Source organism: Melospiza georgiana, chromosome 14, assembly GCF_028018845.1.
Source record: "Melospiza georgiana isolate bMelGeo1 chromosome 14, bMelGeo1.pri, whole genome shotgun sequence".
Taxonomy (NCBI): domain Eukaryota; kingdom Metazoa; phylum Chordata; class Aves; order Passeriformes; family Passerellidae; genus Melospiza; species Melospiza georgiana.
Window position 1 is genome coordinate 19,317,175 of NC_080443.1, and position 18,132 is coordinate 19,335,306.

At 63.7% G+C, this 18,132-nt stretch overlaps 1 protein-coding gene across 2 annotated transcripts in view; it reads right to left on the minus strand.

Moving 5' to 3' along the window:
- Positions 1-18,132, minus strand: part of GSE1 (Gse1 coiled-coil protein) — a 108,306-nt gene that overhangs the window by 68,356 nt on the left and 21,818 nt on the right. For both annotated transcript variants that reach the window (XM_058034222.1, XM_058034223.1), the window contains exon 2: positions 1,408-1,570. In XM_058034222.1, coding sequence (XP_057890205.1) covers positions 1,408-1,570 — 163 coding nt within the window. The remainder of the gene's footprint in view (positions 1-1,407; positions 1,571-18,132) is intronic.

Genomic DNA, 18,132 nt, shown 5'->3' on the forward strand with positions numbered 1-18,132 from the left:
TTAATTTTTTAATTTTCCTGGTGAATGCATTTGTGGTTCCGTCAGCATCCATCCGGACACGCACGCAGGATCCCCTCGGCATCCCAGCCCAACCACCCTGGCATGGCATTGACGCCGCGCTGGCAGAGCAGCGCCTCATGGTTTGGCAGCCACAAAGGGATTTTGTGCACTGGGAAGTCCCGTGTGTCACACAAAGCTCAGCAGGACACCTGGGATGTGTCACCACCCCCAAGATATGGAGGTGCTCGCACAGATCCCAGCCTGGCTCTGCCTGGCCACAGGGAATGCTGGCAGTGTGGGTCTCCATGCTCAGCACGGGGATAGATGCCATGCCAAGCTGTCCAGCTGTCACAGTCACCCCCTCTGGCCGAGGTCCCCGCAGGGGCAAAGGGGGGGTCAGCCCTGTGTCCCCCCCAGGAGGGGACGCGGCGCAGGCTGCCCGCTCAGCAGGGCTGGGAGCGCAGCAGCCGGACGCGGCGCGCAGATGAGATGTGGCAGGCGTGTAACAAGCCATTAGTCACTGTCACCTTTGCCCGGCAGCCACTGGCAGGGTAATAAATCCCGGGCTGACTCCAGCGGGCCCGTTCCAGGCCACGGCTCCCAGCTTGCCTCCACGCCACTGCCGGCTGGGCTGTGAGCAGCTTGTAAATGCATCCCAACCCCCCCCCCCCGGGGGGACACAGCACCTTGCGGGGTCCCCAACCCGCAGCCAAATCCCTGTGGGGCTGATCGATGGGTGACACGGGCCACGGCATTCCTGAGAGGTGTCCTTCTCAGGAAATGTGAGGGGTCACAAATCCCCTCCAGCAAGCAGCCCCCTGGCCCTGCAGGCTGCCCCATGGCTCTCCCTGCCCGCCCCAGCTTCCTGCCCGCTGCACCTTGCGGTTCCTGACTCTCCCCAGCCCAACGCCAGGAACCGGCATCGGCGCTTGTTACGGATCAAAGGAGCCTGGCATGGCCCAGCACAACACGGCCCGGCGCGCCCGCCGGGAAGGGCTGGCAAACAAGCCGGGCCAGGGAGGCGGCAGGCGGGAAGCACGCGTGATGCCTCTCCTAAAAATGCTGCTGCTCCTGACGGACAGGGCGGCCGAGTCCCCGGAGCCGCGGTCCATCCCAGCCCCGGGGGCCCCCCAGCTCCCCAGCACAGCCAGCCCAACACCGCGGCTCTCCTGGCGCCCACGGCCTGACTCACGGCCCCGGGCACGGCGGGCAGGGACCGCGGTGCTGTCGGGGTCACCTTCCCAGCGGGGCTGCGGGTGCTGGATCCCAACCTCAAACCACTGGGCATGAGCCTTCACCGGGAGCCCCAAGCCGCACACGGGGCTGATGGTCACCCCACAGCGGCACAGGGGACATCCCTTGGCAATGGCAGCCTTGCACCCTCCCGTATCCCCCCGCATCACCTACTTGTGGCTCCAGCGTCCGCACCCTCCGCATCCAAAGGCGTCCGCTGGCCGATGTCCGGGGCGGTGCTGCCGGTTCCCGGGCTCTCCCCAGCGCTGGCCGCTCGGTGCCGGGACTCACCACCCGCAGGCTTGCTGGCGGCTGTCTCCAGGGACGAAGAGGACGCCTGGAAGAGAAGCAGGACAGACTCAGCGCCGTTGCCTCTCCCGGCAGGGCTGGGGGGCACGGGGGGTTCGGGGCGCACACACACACACACACAAGATGCTTTTGTTTTCCTGCCGGCCGGTGCACGTGGCCAGCACGGGAGCCGCACGCCAGCCCGCGCTGCCGGGCTACAGCTGGATCCGGCCCATGGCTCCCAGCACAGCCAGACAAGAGAGGCTGCAGGGGGGGTGAGGACATGAATCAAAGCGGCGTCCCCTCGCCCGCCGGCGGCAGCTGGCCGGTTAGGCAGCTCCCGATTACTCAACCGGGCAGTGTTTACTCGAGATCAACAACCCCCCATCGCCTGCCCTGCCAGGCGGGCGAGGCAAACGTGCTGCTGGGATGGGGATGGCATTCCCGCTGTGCCTTGTTCGGGGACAGTCCCCCTCTTGGACCCCCGGGCGCTGCTGGGGCCCGGGGTTTGTTGTAGCTGTCACCCTCCTGCCCGGGCACACAGCCGGGGCTGTCACCACTCCTGTTCAGCTTTAATAAAGCAACAGCCAGTGACACAACGCTCATCACAGCACTGTTGTGCCACCCTGGGAAAGACACACAGACAGCCCAGGTTCACAGGATGCTGTGCCCACCCCGGGTAAGGTGGGATGCAGGTGACCTCCCCCTGCCACAGGTGACATCGTGTGCCTGATTTGTGGCCATTAGGACCGTGGTGAGGATTTTATGTTAATCCCGTTTTACTCAGGATTGCTCCCATAAACAAGGAGATGGATGGTCGGTGGATGCTTTGCTGGGAAGCCCTCAGACTCAATGAGCCACGCACACGAGCGGATGTATAAATTCACCGTTTGCTCCCTGGAAAGGTTTAATTTATGGAATCCATATGGCAGCGCCGCACAACCGCGAGCGCTTGGCACATCCCGTGAGTCCTCGAGTGCCACCACGTCCCAGCCCCAACTGGCGGGGTGCCACCAGCTGCCCCGGTGATGGCAGGATGCTCTTCTCTTCCCCAGTGATTAACAGAAGGTGACTTTCACAGCGGGCAGGGGACAAGCCCAGGGATCAGACCCCATCCCTGACAGCTGGGTGTGGGATCCCTGGAGGTGGCAGGGATGTCTCAGGGGGGAGGCTGTGCCACTGCTCCCCCTCCCAGGACAATGCCACCGGCAGCAGCAGGCAGCAATCCCCTACCTGTGGGCATGGGAAAGCTTGGGGCGCACTTTGATACCCGGAGCAACTAATCATTAATTAGCATTAATCACTCCCCATCACGTGTCACAGCAGCATTGGGCAAGACACAGCTGGGAAGTCGCAGACCATGGTCACGGTGGATTTTGACAGCTGGGCCAAGGCTGGCACCCTCCTGCTCCCCAAGGAGGCCCCCAGACCCCAACCCACCCATCAGCCCCACAGCACCAGCAGCCCGACCCCTCTGCTTTCCTGCCAAGGGATGCTGAGATGCAAAGACACCAGAGATGGGTCCCACCTGCCCAAGGGCAGCCAGGATCCCACCCCCCTCACCACCCGTGTCCCCTGGGACCCCCGGGCTCTGCACAGAGCACCGGCCGCCTCCTTGCTTTAACTTCAGCCGGCACTATCTGTCAGCAAATCATCCCCGGTTCCACAGATAAGGAATAATTGATGCAAAGGAGCCATCTGTTTGCGAACACGGAATATCTGCTCAATTAGGAGGGATCTGTCCACCCAGATAAAGCATGGCGGCAGCCCCTCGGAGCGGGGGCCTTCCTCCCCAGCCACGTCCTCAAAGACTCACCCCCAATTAGAGGTGAGCAGGTTGATTTGGGTGCTAATTTGCTTAGCAGCACCCTGAGGTGCTTGGGAAGAGGCTGGGAGGGAAGGGTGCTCTGCCACCAAGCGCTGAAATTTGAAAGGAGAGCTGGCAGATCCTCGATGTCCCCGTGTGATGAAGCTCAGCTCCTCCTGGCTCTGGGAGATGCTTATCCCACATGTTCCCAGGGATGGAGAGAGGGGAGCAGGACCTGTGCTTGCCCAATGGCACTGAGCTGAGGCCGGCCCACTCGTGACACACAGATGGATAAGCCTGAAACAGCTCCCAGGACAGATCCACAACAGGGATCAGGGACACAGGGCACCGCCTCAGGCACATCCAGGTCAGGGGTAGGTGTGCAGTGAGGTGACAGCAATGTGACATCATTATGTGATGTTATTTACATGGGAAGAATGGAACTGGCACGCAGGCCAGCTCCACAAGTGGCAAAACCACAGGGAAAAGGCTCCAACCAGAGCTGGCAGGGATGGCCCCATGGCATCACACTCCCCAAACCCTTCTGGGTGGCATCTGTCCCCATCTACCCCAGCAGGTTCTTGGTATGAAGGACGTGGAGAGCTCCAGGGGGGTGAAAACAGAGCTGGTGGCCCCCAGGGACAGGCACAGAGAGGCACTGCCAGACACCACATCAGCTGTGTCACCTGTGCCCCACACCACCAGCAGGGTGCCTAGGGCAGGCAGCCCATGGACAGAATGGCACCGAGGGCAGGGGATGGTGTCCCCATGTCCCCAGTGTGTCCCTCCCTACCAAGGACACTCCTTCTGCTCCCACCCCTGGGCTCAATGCCTGCTGCAGCTCCCAGCTGTGCCCCAGCTTTGGGATGGCACTGGCAGAGTGGGAAAGCAAAGGGCAGGAGGCCACGCCAGCGCACTCCCTGTGCCTCCAGGACACCCAAAACGTGGCTTCCCCATTCCGCCTCCCCTGCTGCCGGGACAGGCTGCGGCGTGCGCGGCGCGGGTGCCACCCGCCCACGGAAACGCCGCCCACAGGAACGCCGCGGGCACGGCACGGCAGAGCCCCCGTCACACCACCCCAACCTGGCAGCACCCCGGAAAACCCCGGCATGGGGGTGGATGCAATCTTTGGCTCCTGGCTGGCATCACCCCGGCAGGGCCGCGGGCACGGAGCCTGGCGAGCGCGGGCACAGCTGCAGCGGCTCCGGGGTTTGGCACAGCGTGGATGCCAGCTCCGGTGAGTGAGCACGGCGTGAGGGGAGGGGGATGCCCAGCACAGAGGGGCTGCATCCTGCACTTCCCAAGGGATGCAGGGGCTGGCTGTAGGGCCTGGGGGACACAACCCCTCGCTGTCCCCCGGCTCCCCCCAGGCCTGGAGGCGGCGCTCAGGATAAAAGGTGCTTTTGGAGTGTTGAGGGCTGCAGGAGCAGGCTCCCCCCGGTTCCCTTTGTCGCTGAGGCCCTCAAGCCCCCTGGCTCCTGCTGGGGCTTTATCACAGCACAGCCCCTGCCGTGTGTGCCCCCAGACGGTTCCAGCTGCTCTTCCCTCCAGGAAGCCTCTGCCCTTCTCATCCTTGTCCCAGCAGCCTGAAAACAGAGGGTTTTCCCACAGGAGCAGGCTGGGGTGCCCCTGGGGAGCTGGGGTGCCTGCTGGTGGCGTGGCTTGGCCCCGATGGGTGCCCACGGGAGGGGTGGTGGCTGGCTCCACGCATCTCCACCGTATTTAAAGTTTCTCAGGCGTGTTTGCTGGCAGAAAGTTGGAACCTACAATTACAGCTGTGCTAACTCCTCATTAAAGAGGGGAAGGGGAAAAAAAAAAAAAAGGCAAAGAAACAAAAGGCTCCAGACTGAGACACAGCAGCGTTAACCCTTCCCAAGATGGGGATGTGGCCCCCAGGAAATTCATACAGCTGGAGGGGCGGATCACAGTGGTGGCAGGTGACACCATGCACTGAGGGTCGGCCCATGCCCATCAGTGCCCACCTGGATCCCTGCTCCGTGTCCTGGCGCAGCGTTGGTGCCGGCCGTGCCGCGGCGCCCGCGTGGGCACGGCTGCGGCTGTGCCGGAGCCGTTTGTCACGGCAGGGCTGCGGTTCCCGCTCGCTCTCCTCTCCAGCAGCGACACCGTGACGCCTGCTGCAGGAGCCCACACAATATGTTCGCACTCATCTCGCAGCTGCCCCCAGACAGCCCGCGGTGCCGCGCTCCTCGCCGGCGCGGGGGCCGCTCGGTGCCGGCACAGCCGCGCCGTGCCCGCCCGGGAACTGGCACGGACGGAAGGGGCTGGAGACTGTGGTCAGGCTGGACACCACAAGGGCAGATGAGGCTGGAAACACTACTGCCACGGGCAAGGGATGCACCAGCGGCTCCCCATGCCCCAGCACACTCACCCGGGCTGTGCCAGGAGCCCTGGGTACAGCAGACAGTGGGACAGGCCTGGCTGTGTCACTGCAGCCATCCTGCACCACACGGAGCAGAAGCTGGTGCCGCACACATTGCCCCCAGGACCCCATCCCCAGCGAGGGTCTGACCCTGCGGCCACCCCAGCATGACCACAGCCCCCCTCATGCCCCATCCCCGGCGAGCAGCAGGTCCCTGCGTCACTCTCCAGCCCCCCCCCGGCGACACCACCTCAGCGCCGCGGCCGCAGCGCTCTGACAGCAGCTAACGAGCTGCAGGCAGCAATTTGGGTTATATATAGCCCCAAAGTGACTGCATCTAATTGCTCCAGCGCACACCGGGCCCGCCGCGGGGTCCGGGTGCCAGCTCAGGGGGACAGGGTGAGCGGCACGCGCTCGGCCCCCTCCCCTGGCTGTCACCCCGTGTGACCCCCCGGGCACCCTGAGGCCGGCAGGGCACAACCATCACCCCGAGGAGCTGGGCCGTTCCTGGCAGCTTTGTGCCAGGCCATAAGCGGCTTTGCCTAAAGCCGCCGTCCCAGCCCGTCCCAGCCAGGGACCCTAAGGAGCTTTTGTCCCCTCTCATTACGGGGTTCGGCCAGGGGGCCACGGGGTGCAGCACCCAGCAGCCTGTGGGCTCCACCAGCTGCTCTGGCAGCCCCGGGAGGGAGGCACGGCTGGAGGGAGGGAGGGAGGTGCTCCCTTTGTGGCAGCCCCCATCCCCTTGCAGCAGCTGCCAGGCGAGGCGGCGGGCGCGCAGATGCAGCCGGGGGAGGGAGATGCTGTGTCTGTGTATGTGTGTGTGTCTGTGTGTCTGTGTGTGTGTGTGTGTGCAGGGGGGTCCCCCGCAGCGGCTCCCCACGCCGGCAGGGCAAGCGTGGGGAGGGGGAGCCGGAGCCGAAATTGTTTGCCAGCTTCCTCGAGACGGCACAATGGAGGGCGCGCAGGCGGATCCGGGGTCAGGGGTGAGAGCAGCAATAAGTGGTTTATGCCTTTTGTGAAGAGGCTGAACTGACAGCTCGCTGGATTAACAAAGACGTCCTCTGTTCCCGGGCAGGTCATGTGGAAAGCGCTGCGCCGACCCCTGTCACTTCTTTTTTTTGCAAGAACAGACATTTGTTCGCCGGCGAACAGGGAGGTGATGGAGGGGGAGGCGGGGGGCACGCAGCCGCCCGCTCCCGGCTTCTCCTCCAGCTCCTCTGGGGCTCTGGCCATGGGCACCGGCGGCTGCTCGCTGCTCTGACAGCCCTGGCCATGCCGTGTCACCTCCCGTGCCTCAGTTTCTCCAGCTTGTGACAAGAGCCGTGGCTGGTGGGGATGTCAGCACCTCCACCCCGTGCCTGGGCAGCAATGTGTTCCACTACACTTCACATCCACTCGAAATTCTCCCTGTGCTCATCCTTCCATCACCCCAGCACCAGGCTGGATGGCACCTGCTCGGTCCCTGTCCCACAGTGGGGACATTTCTAGCTCGTGTTTGCCAGTCCCTGCCAGCCTGGGGAATGTTCCCTTCATCCTCCTTTCCAGCAGGGAAACTGAGGCAGAGGAGGGTGTGAGCATCCCACCCATGCATGGACAGCAGGGCTGGCAGCGGCACTGCCGCTCCTGGTCCCGGCCCTGCAGGGAACAATCAGCTTTTTCAAATCCACAAGGATTTCCTCAAGGTTGAGCGGCACAGAGCCTTCGCTGTCACCATCAGAGTCCAGAGCTAGCAGCTGCAGTGCTGCCATTCCACCCTGGCACAAACTGCCCCGCCTGGGACAGCCACCCTCGGGCCTCAGGTGTCCCTGCAGCTCCCACCTCCCTCTGCCATCACACCCCAGCCCTGGCGAAGAGACCACGGGGCCCAAGCTGGGATGGGAGGGATGCAGCTTGGTGCCTGCCACCCAAATCCTGCTGAGATCTCATACTGCTGCTCAGCCCCAGCCCCTGCTCCCCATCCCCACAACCCAGCACAGCTCACCTTTCCCACCTCAGGGACACCACAGCCCAGCACAGCCCACCTTTCCCATCTCAGGGACACCACAGCCCAGCACAGCCCACCTTTCCCACCTCAGGGACACCACAGCCCAGCACAGCTCACCTTTCCCATCTCAGGGACACCACAGCCCAGCCCCTGCTCCCATCCCCACCTCAGGGACACCACAGCCCAGCACAGCTCACCCACCTCCAGCTCCAGAGCTGCCGGGCAGTCTGTGCCCAATGTCCCCTCCTCACCACCCTAAATACCTGCCATGGGAAGCAGAGGCAGCCACAAGGGGCTTTTCACTCTGGAAAACCCCACCCACCCCACAGCGGCTCAGGTTTTCGGGACATTCCCACACGTGCCAATCCCCAGGGGTAAACTGAGGCAGGGTAAGCAGCCAGGCTCTGCTGGGTGAGGGGACACATCTGGGGGTCCCCATCCCTTTTGGGGGGGCACATCACGGCAATCCCAGCCAGGGCCATCAGCTGGTGGCACGGTGGCATTAAAGCCCCGATCCGTGTCCCCCTTCGCCAGCTTAGCGCCCGTTCCCGGCTCCCTCCTGCCATCTAAAGACAGATTTACCGCCAGGTCCAGCACTGCCTTAAGCCTCAGATTAAATGTGAACCATCTGCAAGGGGAAACCTTAATGCAGGATAATACCTGCCACACACACCCCGCCGTGCCATCGAGGCCCTGGGCAGCACCACGTCCCTCCACGGGGCTCTTGAGGCTCTGCACATGATGATGCCACCCTCCTGCACGTCCCCATGGTCCTTGCTGTCCCCTCCTGGCACAGGTCCCTGTGGGAGCTGCACACCCAGCCCGTGTCCCCCTCCCCACAGGGGCCACCACAGGCAAGGGACACCCAGCGTGTGTGTGTGGGGGGGGTCCAGCCAATGCCCCACCTGGTTAATTACTTTAAGTGATTAAAGTCTCTTCATCAGGGCAGCAGATTAGACCCTGCAGCTGGGAGCTGTTTTCCCTCACAGTCTCCTCCCCCAGGGGACAACAAGGGGGGTCCTGCACTGTCCCCGTTTTTAGGAACAAATCCCACCTCCCCAGCCCCAAAAAGGTGGTTCAGGTGTCCTCTGTCCCCCCAGCCTGGTGAAGCCCCCATGGATGGCCAGACCAGCAGCATCACCCAGGGTGCAGAGGGGACATGGGGTCACCCAGGCTGTCCCTAGTGCTAGTGGGGACAAAGCTGGAGCGTCACACAGCCAGGAATGACCTCTGTGGGGAGGGAGAAGGGATTCCTGGGGGGCAGTGAGCCCCAAAGCTGGGTGGGGAAGGATGAGGCACCTCCTGCCAACTCAGCACCCCAGTGAATTACACAGGATCACAAGTCCCTGCTCAGGTCAGCAGGGAAAGGAGCCAGACAGGTTTTCCACCACTCCTGATGGAGAATTTACAGCCAGGATCCACTGTGGGCTCAGTAATTAGTGCTGGGCTGCTGAATCAGCACCTGGCCATTGGTGCTGGAGGGATGGAGCTGGGGGGGCTCTGGGACTGATGGTGGCCCCCCAGGAGGGACAAAGGGGGCACTGGGGTGACCCAGCAGTGCCTGACGGTGGAAGGGGCATTGCTGTGGCTGGGAACACTGGAGGAAAGCTGGCAGCCCAGCATCCCATCCCAGTCTGCTGCTCCAGGACCAGCTCCAGCCCAGCATCCCTCAGGTGTCACTCTGGTCACAGAACCCTCCCATCCCGTCCACCTAAAGACAAAAACCCCTCTGGCCCTCCCTTCCCAGCCTGGATACTCCATTCCCAGGCTGCTCCAGCCCTGGGATGCCCGAGCATCCTCCCAGCTGTGCCCGGGCAGCCCTCTGGCCTTGACGGCTGCCATCAATTTCCCGGGGTCGGGAGAGGCAGGGCCGGCTCCCCGGCAGCTCCAGCCTCTGCTCCCAGGCTGATTACAGCCATTCCCCTGCCCGTGCCCCCTCCCTCCCTCCCCGCTGTCTGCCTCCTGCCTCCGTCTGCTGCCTGGTTTTATGAGGGCCATTTCCAAGAGGTCGCTGGAAATAGATTTTTATCACCTCGTGATAAATATCGTTTATGGTGACATTACTGCTCCGAGCAGCCGCGCAGGGGAGAGGGAGGAGAGGCAGGAGGACGCTCCCAGCCCCACGGGGCACGGGCTGGGCCCCTCCTTGTGTCCCTGTCCCCATTCCTGGAGGTTTGGGCAGCGAAATCAGACACCATCCATCCATCCATCCATCCATCCATCCATCCATCCATCCATCCATCCATCCATCCATCATCCATCCATCCATCCACCCATCCCTCCATCCCTCCCTCCACCCAGGCGGCAGGAACAGAGGGAGCTGCATCATTAGCCCCGCGCGCCATTAAGCACTTAAAAAGCCATAGGAATGAGCCGCGCCATTAGCTGGCAAGCGAGCTGGGAGGGGAGGGATGCAGGGAGCCCAGCACGGAGCAGGGAATGTCACCACCCCCAGGGTGCCCTGGAAGCGGGGACAGATCCACCCCCTTCCCGCGCACGGCTCTCCAAGGTGGAAAACCAGGGGATTTCAGAGCTGACACGTGGCTTCTGCAAGGGGTGACGGCACCGGGCGCCTCTCCAGAGGGACTTTTCTGGGGAGAAGCAGCTCCTCGTTCATCCCCTGCTATGCTCTGGGCATGGAGCTGGCACAGAAAGCCGGGAGGAAGAGCCAGGGCTGAGCTGAGAACTGCAAACTCACGGCAGGGATGTCGCAAGGCTGCACGGGGGTGACCCGGGGGACAGGGTCCTGCCCCGGCCCAGCCCGCAGCAGGGACGGCTGCCAAGCCATGCCCACAGGCAGCTGCCTCTGGAAAAGGGCACGGCAGCGGGCAGGGGGCCAAGGCCAAGCCGCTCTCTCTGTGCCAGCCCCGCCACACGCAGCGCCGGGCACCGGGTGGCAACAACAACTGCCCCGTAGGGCAGTGCCAAGGTCAGGGGTGCCACCTGTGGGGACACGGGCACGGCCCCCAGGGAGCCACAGCTGGGGTGCAGAGCAGCAGCAAAACTGCACAGCCAGCAAAGAGCAGCCCTGGCCTGCAGGCAGAGCACGGCACTGCCAGCCCGTGCCAAGAATCCTGTTTGCTCTCCCCAGCCCTGGCACTGGCTGCCTTGGGCAAGCCAAGTCCTGCCCCACTGCCTCAGTTTCCCCAGCTGGCAGGGGGTGGGTGGGCTGCCACGGGGGGACCCCAGCCTCGTGCTGTGGCTCCCTGTGACACGCAGCGTGAACTGGCTGTGACACAGAGCTGGGGTGACTCACTTGGGAAGGGACCCTCAGTGCGGGGCTGGGGCTCTGTGTGGGGACAAACGTGGCCAGATGGCAGCACCTGGTATGGTGGCATCACCCCTCCTCAGCTGCCCACACCCGGTGGGCAGAAAACAACACCAAAAAGGGCCAGTCCTGTCACCCTGATGGCACACGGGCTGCATGGGGACAGCCAGCCCCACATGCAGGGACGAGGAGCGCTGGTGCTGTGCACTCTGTTTCCCTCTGTGCTGCCAGGACAGGTGCCTTGGCCATCCAGTGCCACCCTCATGTCATCACCCATGCCAGCAGCTGGCACTGTCCCCTGTTGCCACATCCCACCTTTAGGACAGGGGTCCCCCAAGCCACTGCACCCCCTTGGGGACAGGAATGCCTACAGAGAGCCCGCAGTGCCAGGCAGCAGGATGCCTGCAAAGCCAGCTGCCTCCTGTGCTCACGAAATGAGATTTGTTCACCTGGCGAGCGCTCGGTGACCCCAGGGGCAGCTCCTGCCACCACCCCGCGGCTCCTGGCACGCAGCAGGAGCCAGCACACCCTGGCAGGGCCACCTGGCTGGCGGTGACAGTGACCTTACCCCGCTGCCACAGCGCTGCTGGCACAGCTCCTGGCACAGCTCCTGGCACTGCGCTTGGCTCCCCTGGCCAAGGCAGGCTGCTGGCCTGGCACCCACCCTGCCACGGGGCAGCCAGCCACCCTCCCACCCTGGGCTGGCGGGAGCTGCGGACAGACAGACGGACGGACAGCACCAGCACAGCCCCCTGTGTGCCACCCTGAGCTCTGGGGTGGGGGTGTGGGCATCCCCTGCCCACAGTGGGACTGGCAAAGCCCAAAGGGGCAGCCCACAGGGCAGCAGCATCTCTCACTGGGGGACAAACCCCAGCCCAGCAAACCCCAGCCCAGCACCCAGGGGTGCCCCCATCACCCACACACAGAGCCCCACACTGCCCCCCAACCCTTTGCCTACGGCCCCCCAGGAGCCAGAGCTGAGCCCCCCGAGGTGGGCACATCTGCTGCCACCCCAAGGTTGGGGTGCCCCCCTGTGCACCCCGTTAGAGCAGTGCGTGGGCCTGCTGGGGTGCAGGAAAAACCATTCTGTTACTTTTTTAAAATAAAGCCACAGGGAAATAAAAAAACCAAAAAAAAAAAAAAAACCAAAAAAAAACCAAAACAAGAAGTGCAGAAGGCACCTGGCAGCAACAGCACACAAAGTTTGCAGCAAGTTCCACAAAGCCCCCCACGGGTCAGGGGGACGCAGGGGTCCCCCCACAGCCACCCCAAACACAGCCTGCAGAATCGGGGGTGACACACAACAAGCCAGGGGGGACACAGGGTTTATCCCCCCAACAATCCCCACGGGGTGCCCACCTCCCTCAAGGCTGGGCAGGGCTGGGAGAGGGGGGCTACAGCAAGGGGGGTACAGGGTGGGTACAGACAGGTGAGAGGGGCACAGAGGGGTGGGGGGTGCAGGAGGGGATACAGGGGGCATTTAGGATGGGGATGGAGGGGTACAAGGGGGGCACAGGAGGGGATGCAGGGGGCATTTAGAATGGGGATGGAGGGGTACAAGTGTGAGGGGGTACAGGCAGAGATTGGGGGTACAGGGTGGGTACAGGGAGGTGAGGGGGGCACAGGCAGTGCATGGGGGGCACAGAGGGGTGGGGGCATTTAGGATGGGGACGGAGGGGCACAAGTGTGAGGGAGTACAGACAGATGAGGGAAATGCAGACTTGGGGTAGGGGCAGGGATGGGATGGGATGGGATGGGATGGGATGGGATGGGATGGGATGGGATGGGATGGGATGGGGTGGGATGGGATGGGATGGGATGGGATGGGATGGGATGGGATGGGATGGGATGGGATGGGATGGGATGGGATGGGATGGGATGGGATGGGATGGGATGGGATGGGGTGGGATGGGATGGGATGGGATGGGATGGGATGGGATGGGATGGGATGGGATGGGATGGGATGGGATGGGATGGGATGGGATGGGATGGGATGGGGTGGGATGGGATGGGATGGGATGGGGTGGGATGGGATGGGATGGGATGGGATGGGATGGGATGGGGTGGGATGGGATGGGATGGGATGGGATGCAATGGGATGGGATGGGATGGATGGGATGGGATGGGATGGGATGGGATGGGATGGGGTGGGATGGGATGGGATGGGATGGGATGCAATGGGATGGGATGCAATGGGATGCAATGGGATGGGATGGGGATGGGATGCAATGGGATGCAATGGGATGCAATGGGATGGGATGGGGGTGCCCCCGGGCTGTGTGAGCGGGGCACAGCCGAGGCGGGGGGCGCGCTCCGAGGGCGGGCACGGGCCGCCCGCTGCCCTGCACGTACCTGCGTTGCGGGGCGCGGTGCGGGCAGCGCGGTGACCCCGGCGGGCGGCGGCGGCAGCGGGAGGAGGAGGAGGAGGAGGCGGCGGCAGCGCCGCGCACACGCACACGCGCGATCACAGATCACATCCCGAGCGAGCCGGCAGCGAGAGGCGGGGGACACACAGACACACAGACACACAGACAGACGCACCGACGCTGCTGGGGGAGCCGGGGGGGGGGTCAGCGAATTAACAGCCGAGAAAAAGGCACTTACCCCGTGCGCGGGGGTGGCTGCGGGGTGGCGCTGCGAGGGGAGGGGGGATCAAAGGCTGGGGGTGGGATGGGGGGGGGGGGGTCTCGCCAGCCCCCGCTGCCTGCCACAACAAAGAGCCAGACACAACAAAAGCAGCATATGGCCAGAGCCGCGCGGGGCTGTAAATTAAACATAAAGGGAAGATTAGATAATTAATGAGCGCTCCCGGGCCGGCCCCGGGGGAAGGGGAAGGCGAAGGGGAAGGCGAAGGGGGGGCTGCCTGCTGCGGGGAGCCCCGAGCCCCCCGCCCAGCGCCGGCGGGGAGGGGGCCGGGGGCACCTGTTGGGAGGGAGGGAGGGAGGGAGGGAGGATGGGCAGCGGCCTCGCCAGCTGCTCCGGGGCGCAGCCTAAGAGGATTAGCGGGGGCATCCCGCCCCCGGCAAAAGGGCTTGGAGCTGCACGGCTGGGGGTGGGGGTCCCTTGAACCCCCCCACGTGCGGGGTCGCCTCTGCCCCGGCCTCGGGCAGCGCCTCGGAGGGGCTGGGCTCCAATCCTGCATCCCTGCATCCCTGCATCCCTGCATCCCTGCATCCCTGCATCCCTGCATCCAGGGGGGAGGGAAATGGGCTCCAATCCTGCATTCCTCTGCCACAAACACGCAGGGATTCACGCTCGGCGCAGCGTGCTCCCACTCCCACGCAGGGAAGCCTTTTGGAATGCCCTAAATCCACGCCGCTGGGCTGGAGGGGAAACTGAGGCAGGATGGGGGAAACTGAGGCAGGAGGGGGGAAACTGAGGCAGGAGGGACACGGAGGGGAGAGAGAGGAAACTGAGGCGGGAGAGGGCGAGTCCGTGCTGGTGGCTCGGGCAAACCGGGGCCGTCCCGGAGCACCGGCAGGCGGGAGGGAGGAGGGGGTGCCCCGGGAAGGGGGTGCCAGAAGCAGCGCCCGGCCAGGGGAAGGAGTTAATCCCATTATTGGCAGGCTCACAGATGGCGGCCGCACTGTTCCCCTGCTTAGCAGATTGAACAGATCAGGCAGCAGGGAGGGAAGGAGGTGTGGGGGGGGGGATGTCCCCCCAAACACGCACAGAACGGGGGTGTGAGGGGCTGTGAACACCCCCCTGCACCCCACAACAACCTGTGAGCACCCAGGGGTGCTGTCCTGCTCCCCCAACATAAACCACCCGCTCCGCCCTGGCCCAGGGGCGGCTGACACAGCCGGGGACTTGGGGACACCCCTGCTGTCCCCAGGCCAAAGCTGCCACCCCCAGGGGCCAGGTCCTGCTTCCCTGGCTCGGCTCGGGGGCATTGCAGCAGCAGCAGCAGCAGCCAGGGCTGGAGCGGGATCGGGGAGTGTGGGAAAGGGCTGGCAGGGAGCCAGGGACAGCCTGGAACGCCCTGAGAGGGGAGCACAGCCCTAAAGGGAGCGAGGGAGGGATGGAGGGGTGACAGGAGGGATGAAGGAAGAACAGAAGGCAGCAGCTCCTCACCCCCATCAGCACAGAACCACAGGGCTCCATCCCGACACCAGCTCGGGGTGTGATGGCCCTGCCAGGGCTCAGTGAGACACCACTCCGGGGCTGCCAAGGCAATGGAGAGTGGCAATGTGGCTGGGAAAGGTTGGGGATGCAATCGCACAGGGCTGGGGGCTCCCCAGGATGCGATGGGAGATGGGCTGGGGGTCCCCAGCTCCACCCCGGGCAGGGAATTGGGATGTTCCCACTGCCCGCATTGGTGCCCCCATGCCGGTCCCTACCCTCTGCTTTTGGGGGGTCTCTGCAGGTTTGGGGGTGCAGGAAGGTGAGCACTGGAGTGAGCACAGCCCCAGCATCCCAAAAGAGCTCAGCTGAGGGGATCCTGGCCACAGAGTGATCCCCACAGGAGGGGACAGCCCCAGAGCCCCACCAAGGTGTGCTGAGGGAAGTGGGACAGCCCTGGTGGCACCCTGTCCACACACAGCACAGGAATGGAGCCCAGGGCAACACCCCACAGGGGCAGGAGGGTGGGCAGGCTGCTCCTCAGCCCTTCGTGCCTCAGTTTCCCCCGGCGCGCCTCAGTTTCCCCCGCCATTCCGGCCCCATGGCTGCAGGCAGCAGCACCAGGGGCACTCTCAGCAGTCCCTGCCCAGCCCCACGGGGACAGTGCTGCTGCCAACCCTGCCCTTCCAGGAGCAGCTCAGCTCGCAGGGACCCAGCCCAGCCACGGGCACAGGGTGTTGGTGAGCACAGGGTGATGAGCATCCCTCTCACTGCCACCCCCTACTCCAGGCACGGCCAGCTCAGGAACACGTTTGTGCCTCCAGAGGCAGCTCAGAGCCCTGCTGAACTCACTGTGGGACACGCCCCACTCCCCTGCCCAGCACAGGGCACCCCAAACCTCACCATGCCCCTCGGGGAGCTCAGCCAGCCCCGCTGCTGCTCCCACAGACATCCAGGTCAGGGCATGGGGCACAGGGCACTCCCAGCCTGGCTCTGGCTGCAGCCAGGGAGAGGAGATGGGCAGCTCTGGGTGAGGGTGGGCACTGGCACAGGGCTGGTGGCACATGGGGACAGTGGGATGTGCAGAGCCTGCGGTGATCCAACACCTGCAAAACCCCCAGATGTTATTGGGGATGCCCAGCCACTCCTGCAGTGATCCAACACCTCCAAAACACCCCCAGATTTTATTGGGGATGCTCAGCCACTCCTGCGGTGATCCAACACCTGCAAAACCCCCCAGATTTTATTGGGGATGCTCAGCCACTCCTGGGGTGATCCAACACCTGCAAAACCCCCAGATTTTACTGGGGATGCTCAGCCACTCCTGGGGTGATCCAACACCTGCAAAAACCCCCCAGATTTTATTGGGGATGCTCAGCCACTCCTGCGGTGATCCAACACCTGCAAAAACCCCCCAGATTTTGCTGGGGATGCTCAGCCACTCCTGGGGTGATCCAACACCTGCAAAAAACCCCCAGATTTTATTGGGGATGCTCAGCTGCTCCTGGGGTGATCCAACACCTGCAAAACCCCCCCAGATTTTGCTGGGGATGCTCAGCCACTCCTGGGGTGATCCAACACCTCCAAAACCCCCCCAGATTTTGCTGGGGATGCTCAGCCACCCCCAGCTTTTTTTGAGGAGGGGGATCCCCCCATTCCCATCCACCCACTGGAGATGTGAGGATCCATCAGGGGGGAGCAGGGAGGTTGAGGCTGGAGCTGCCTCAGTGCCAGCCCAGCCGGGCTCCCGGGGGACTAATACCGGCATGTAAATATTAGATACTTCTGCCTCCTCTGAGGCCAATTACACAAATCGTGGCAGCTCCCGCAGGACTCTCTGCTCCTACTTACTGTATCATCATTAACAGCTTATTAGAGAACAGCTGCTCCAAGAGGGGGAAACAAAAAAAAGGAGAAGGCAGCAGGAGAGGCGGGAAGGAGACGGGCACAGAGGAGGAGGAGGAGGAGGAGGAGGAGCAGGCGTGACCTTCACCCTGCCCCAGCACTCAGGGACAGCATCCCCGTGGTGCCACTGATGTGCTCGGACCTCTCTAAAATCCAGTGACAAACCAGTCCAAAACTCCTGGCTGGGATTGCCAGAAGGTGTTGGGAAGGGGACAGAGGGATGGCGCTTGGGGACAGGAGTGAGGTGGCTCCAGGGCCAGCAGGAGTCGGAGTGAAGTCACCCAAGCAGGCTGGCACCCTCGGGCAGGGGCGTTTTGGAGCAGGGAGGTGCCCTCATGCCCAGAGGGAGGAAATTCCTCAGCCTTTGGGTGCTGGGGTAGAGGAGAGGAGGTTTAGGATCAGCTCCCCAGCCTCCCCGAGGGGGGACACATTCCCTAAAACAACAGCAGCATCATTAAAAGTGCAGCTAATTAGCAGCCAGACACTCCCTGCCCTCCTCCCGGTCCCCAAGGGGTGACAGCAGCCAGGCTGGGGTGACGGGGGGATTTTGGGGTGCCACAGCTCTCCTCCCTTCCCACTCCCTCCGAGTGCAATCAGACACTGTCACTCCCAGCCCCGACACACACTGATGTCCCCTGCGGCCACCGAGGGCAGCCCGGGTCCCCAGGAGGGTCACAGCAGGGTGGCCGGGGCAGGTGGCCCTGCTGGGAGCCGTGTCCCCGCCAGGGAGGGAGGGAGGGACGGAGGGAGGATGTCACGCCATGCTGCTGGTGCGCTCTAGCGTCAGGCTGCATTAATGCACGGCTGGCAGCAGGCACGGGCTGCACAGCTGGACACACCGCGGGGCGGGACGGACAGCTGGACACGGATCTGGGAGGGGACGGACACCTGGACACGGATCTGTGTGGGGATGGACACCTGGACATGGATCCGTGTGGGGACAGACACCTGGACATGGATCTGGGAGGGGATGGACAGACAGACACACCTGGACATGGATCTGTGTGGGGACAGATAGACACCTGGACATGGATCTGTGTAAGGATGGACACCTGGACACGGATCCATGTGGGGACGGACACCTGGACACGGATTGTATGGGGACAGACACCTGGACACGAATCTGGGAGGGGACGGACAGACAGACACACCTGGACATGGATCCGTGTGGGGACAGATAGACAGACACCTGGACACGGATCCGT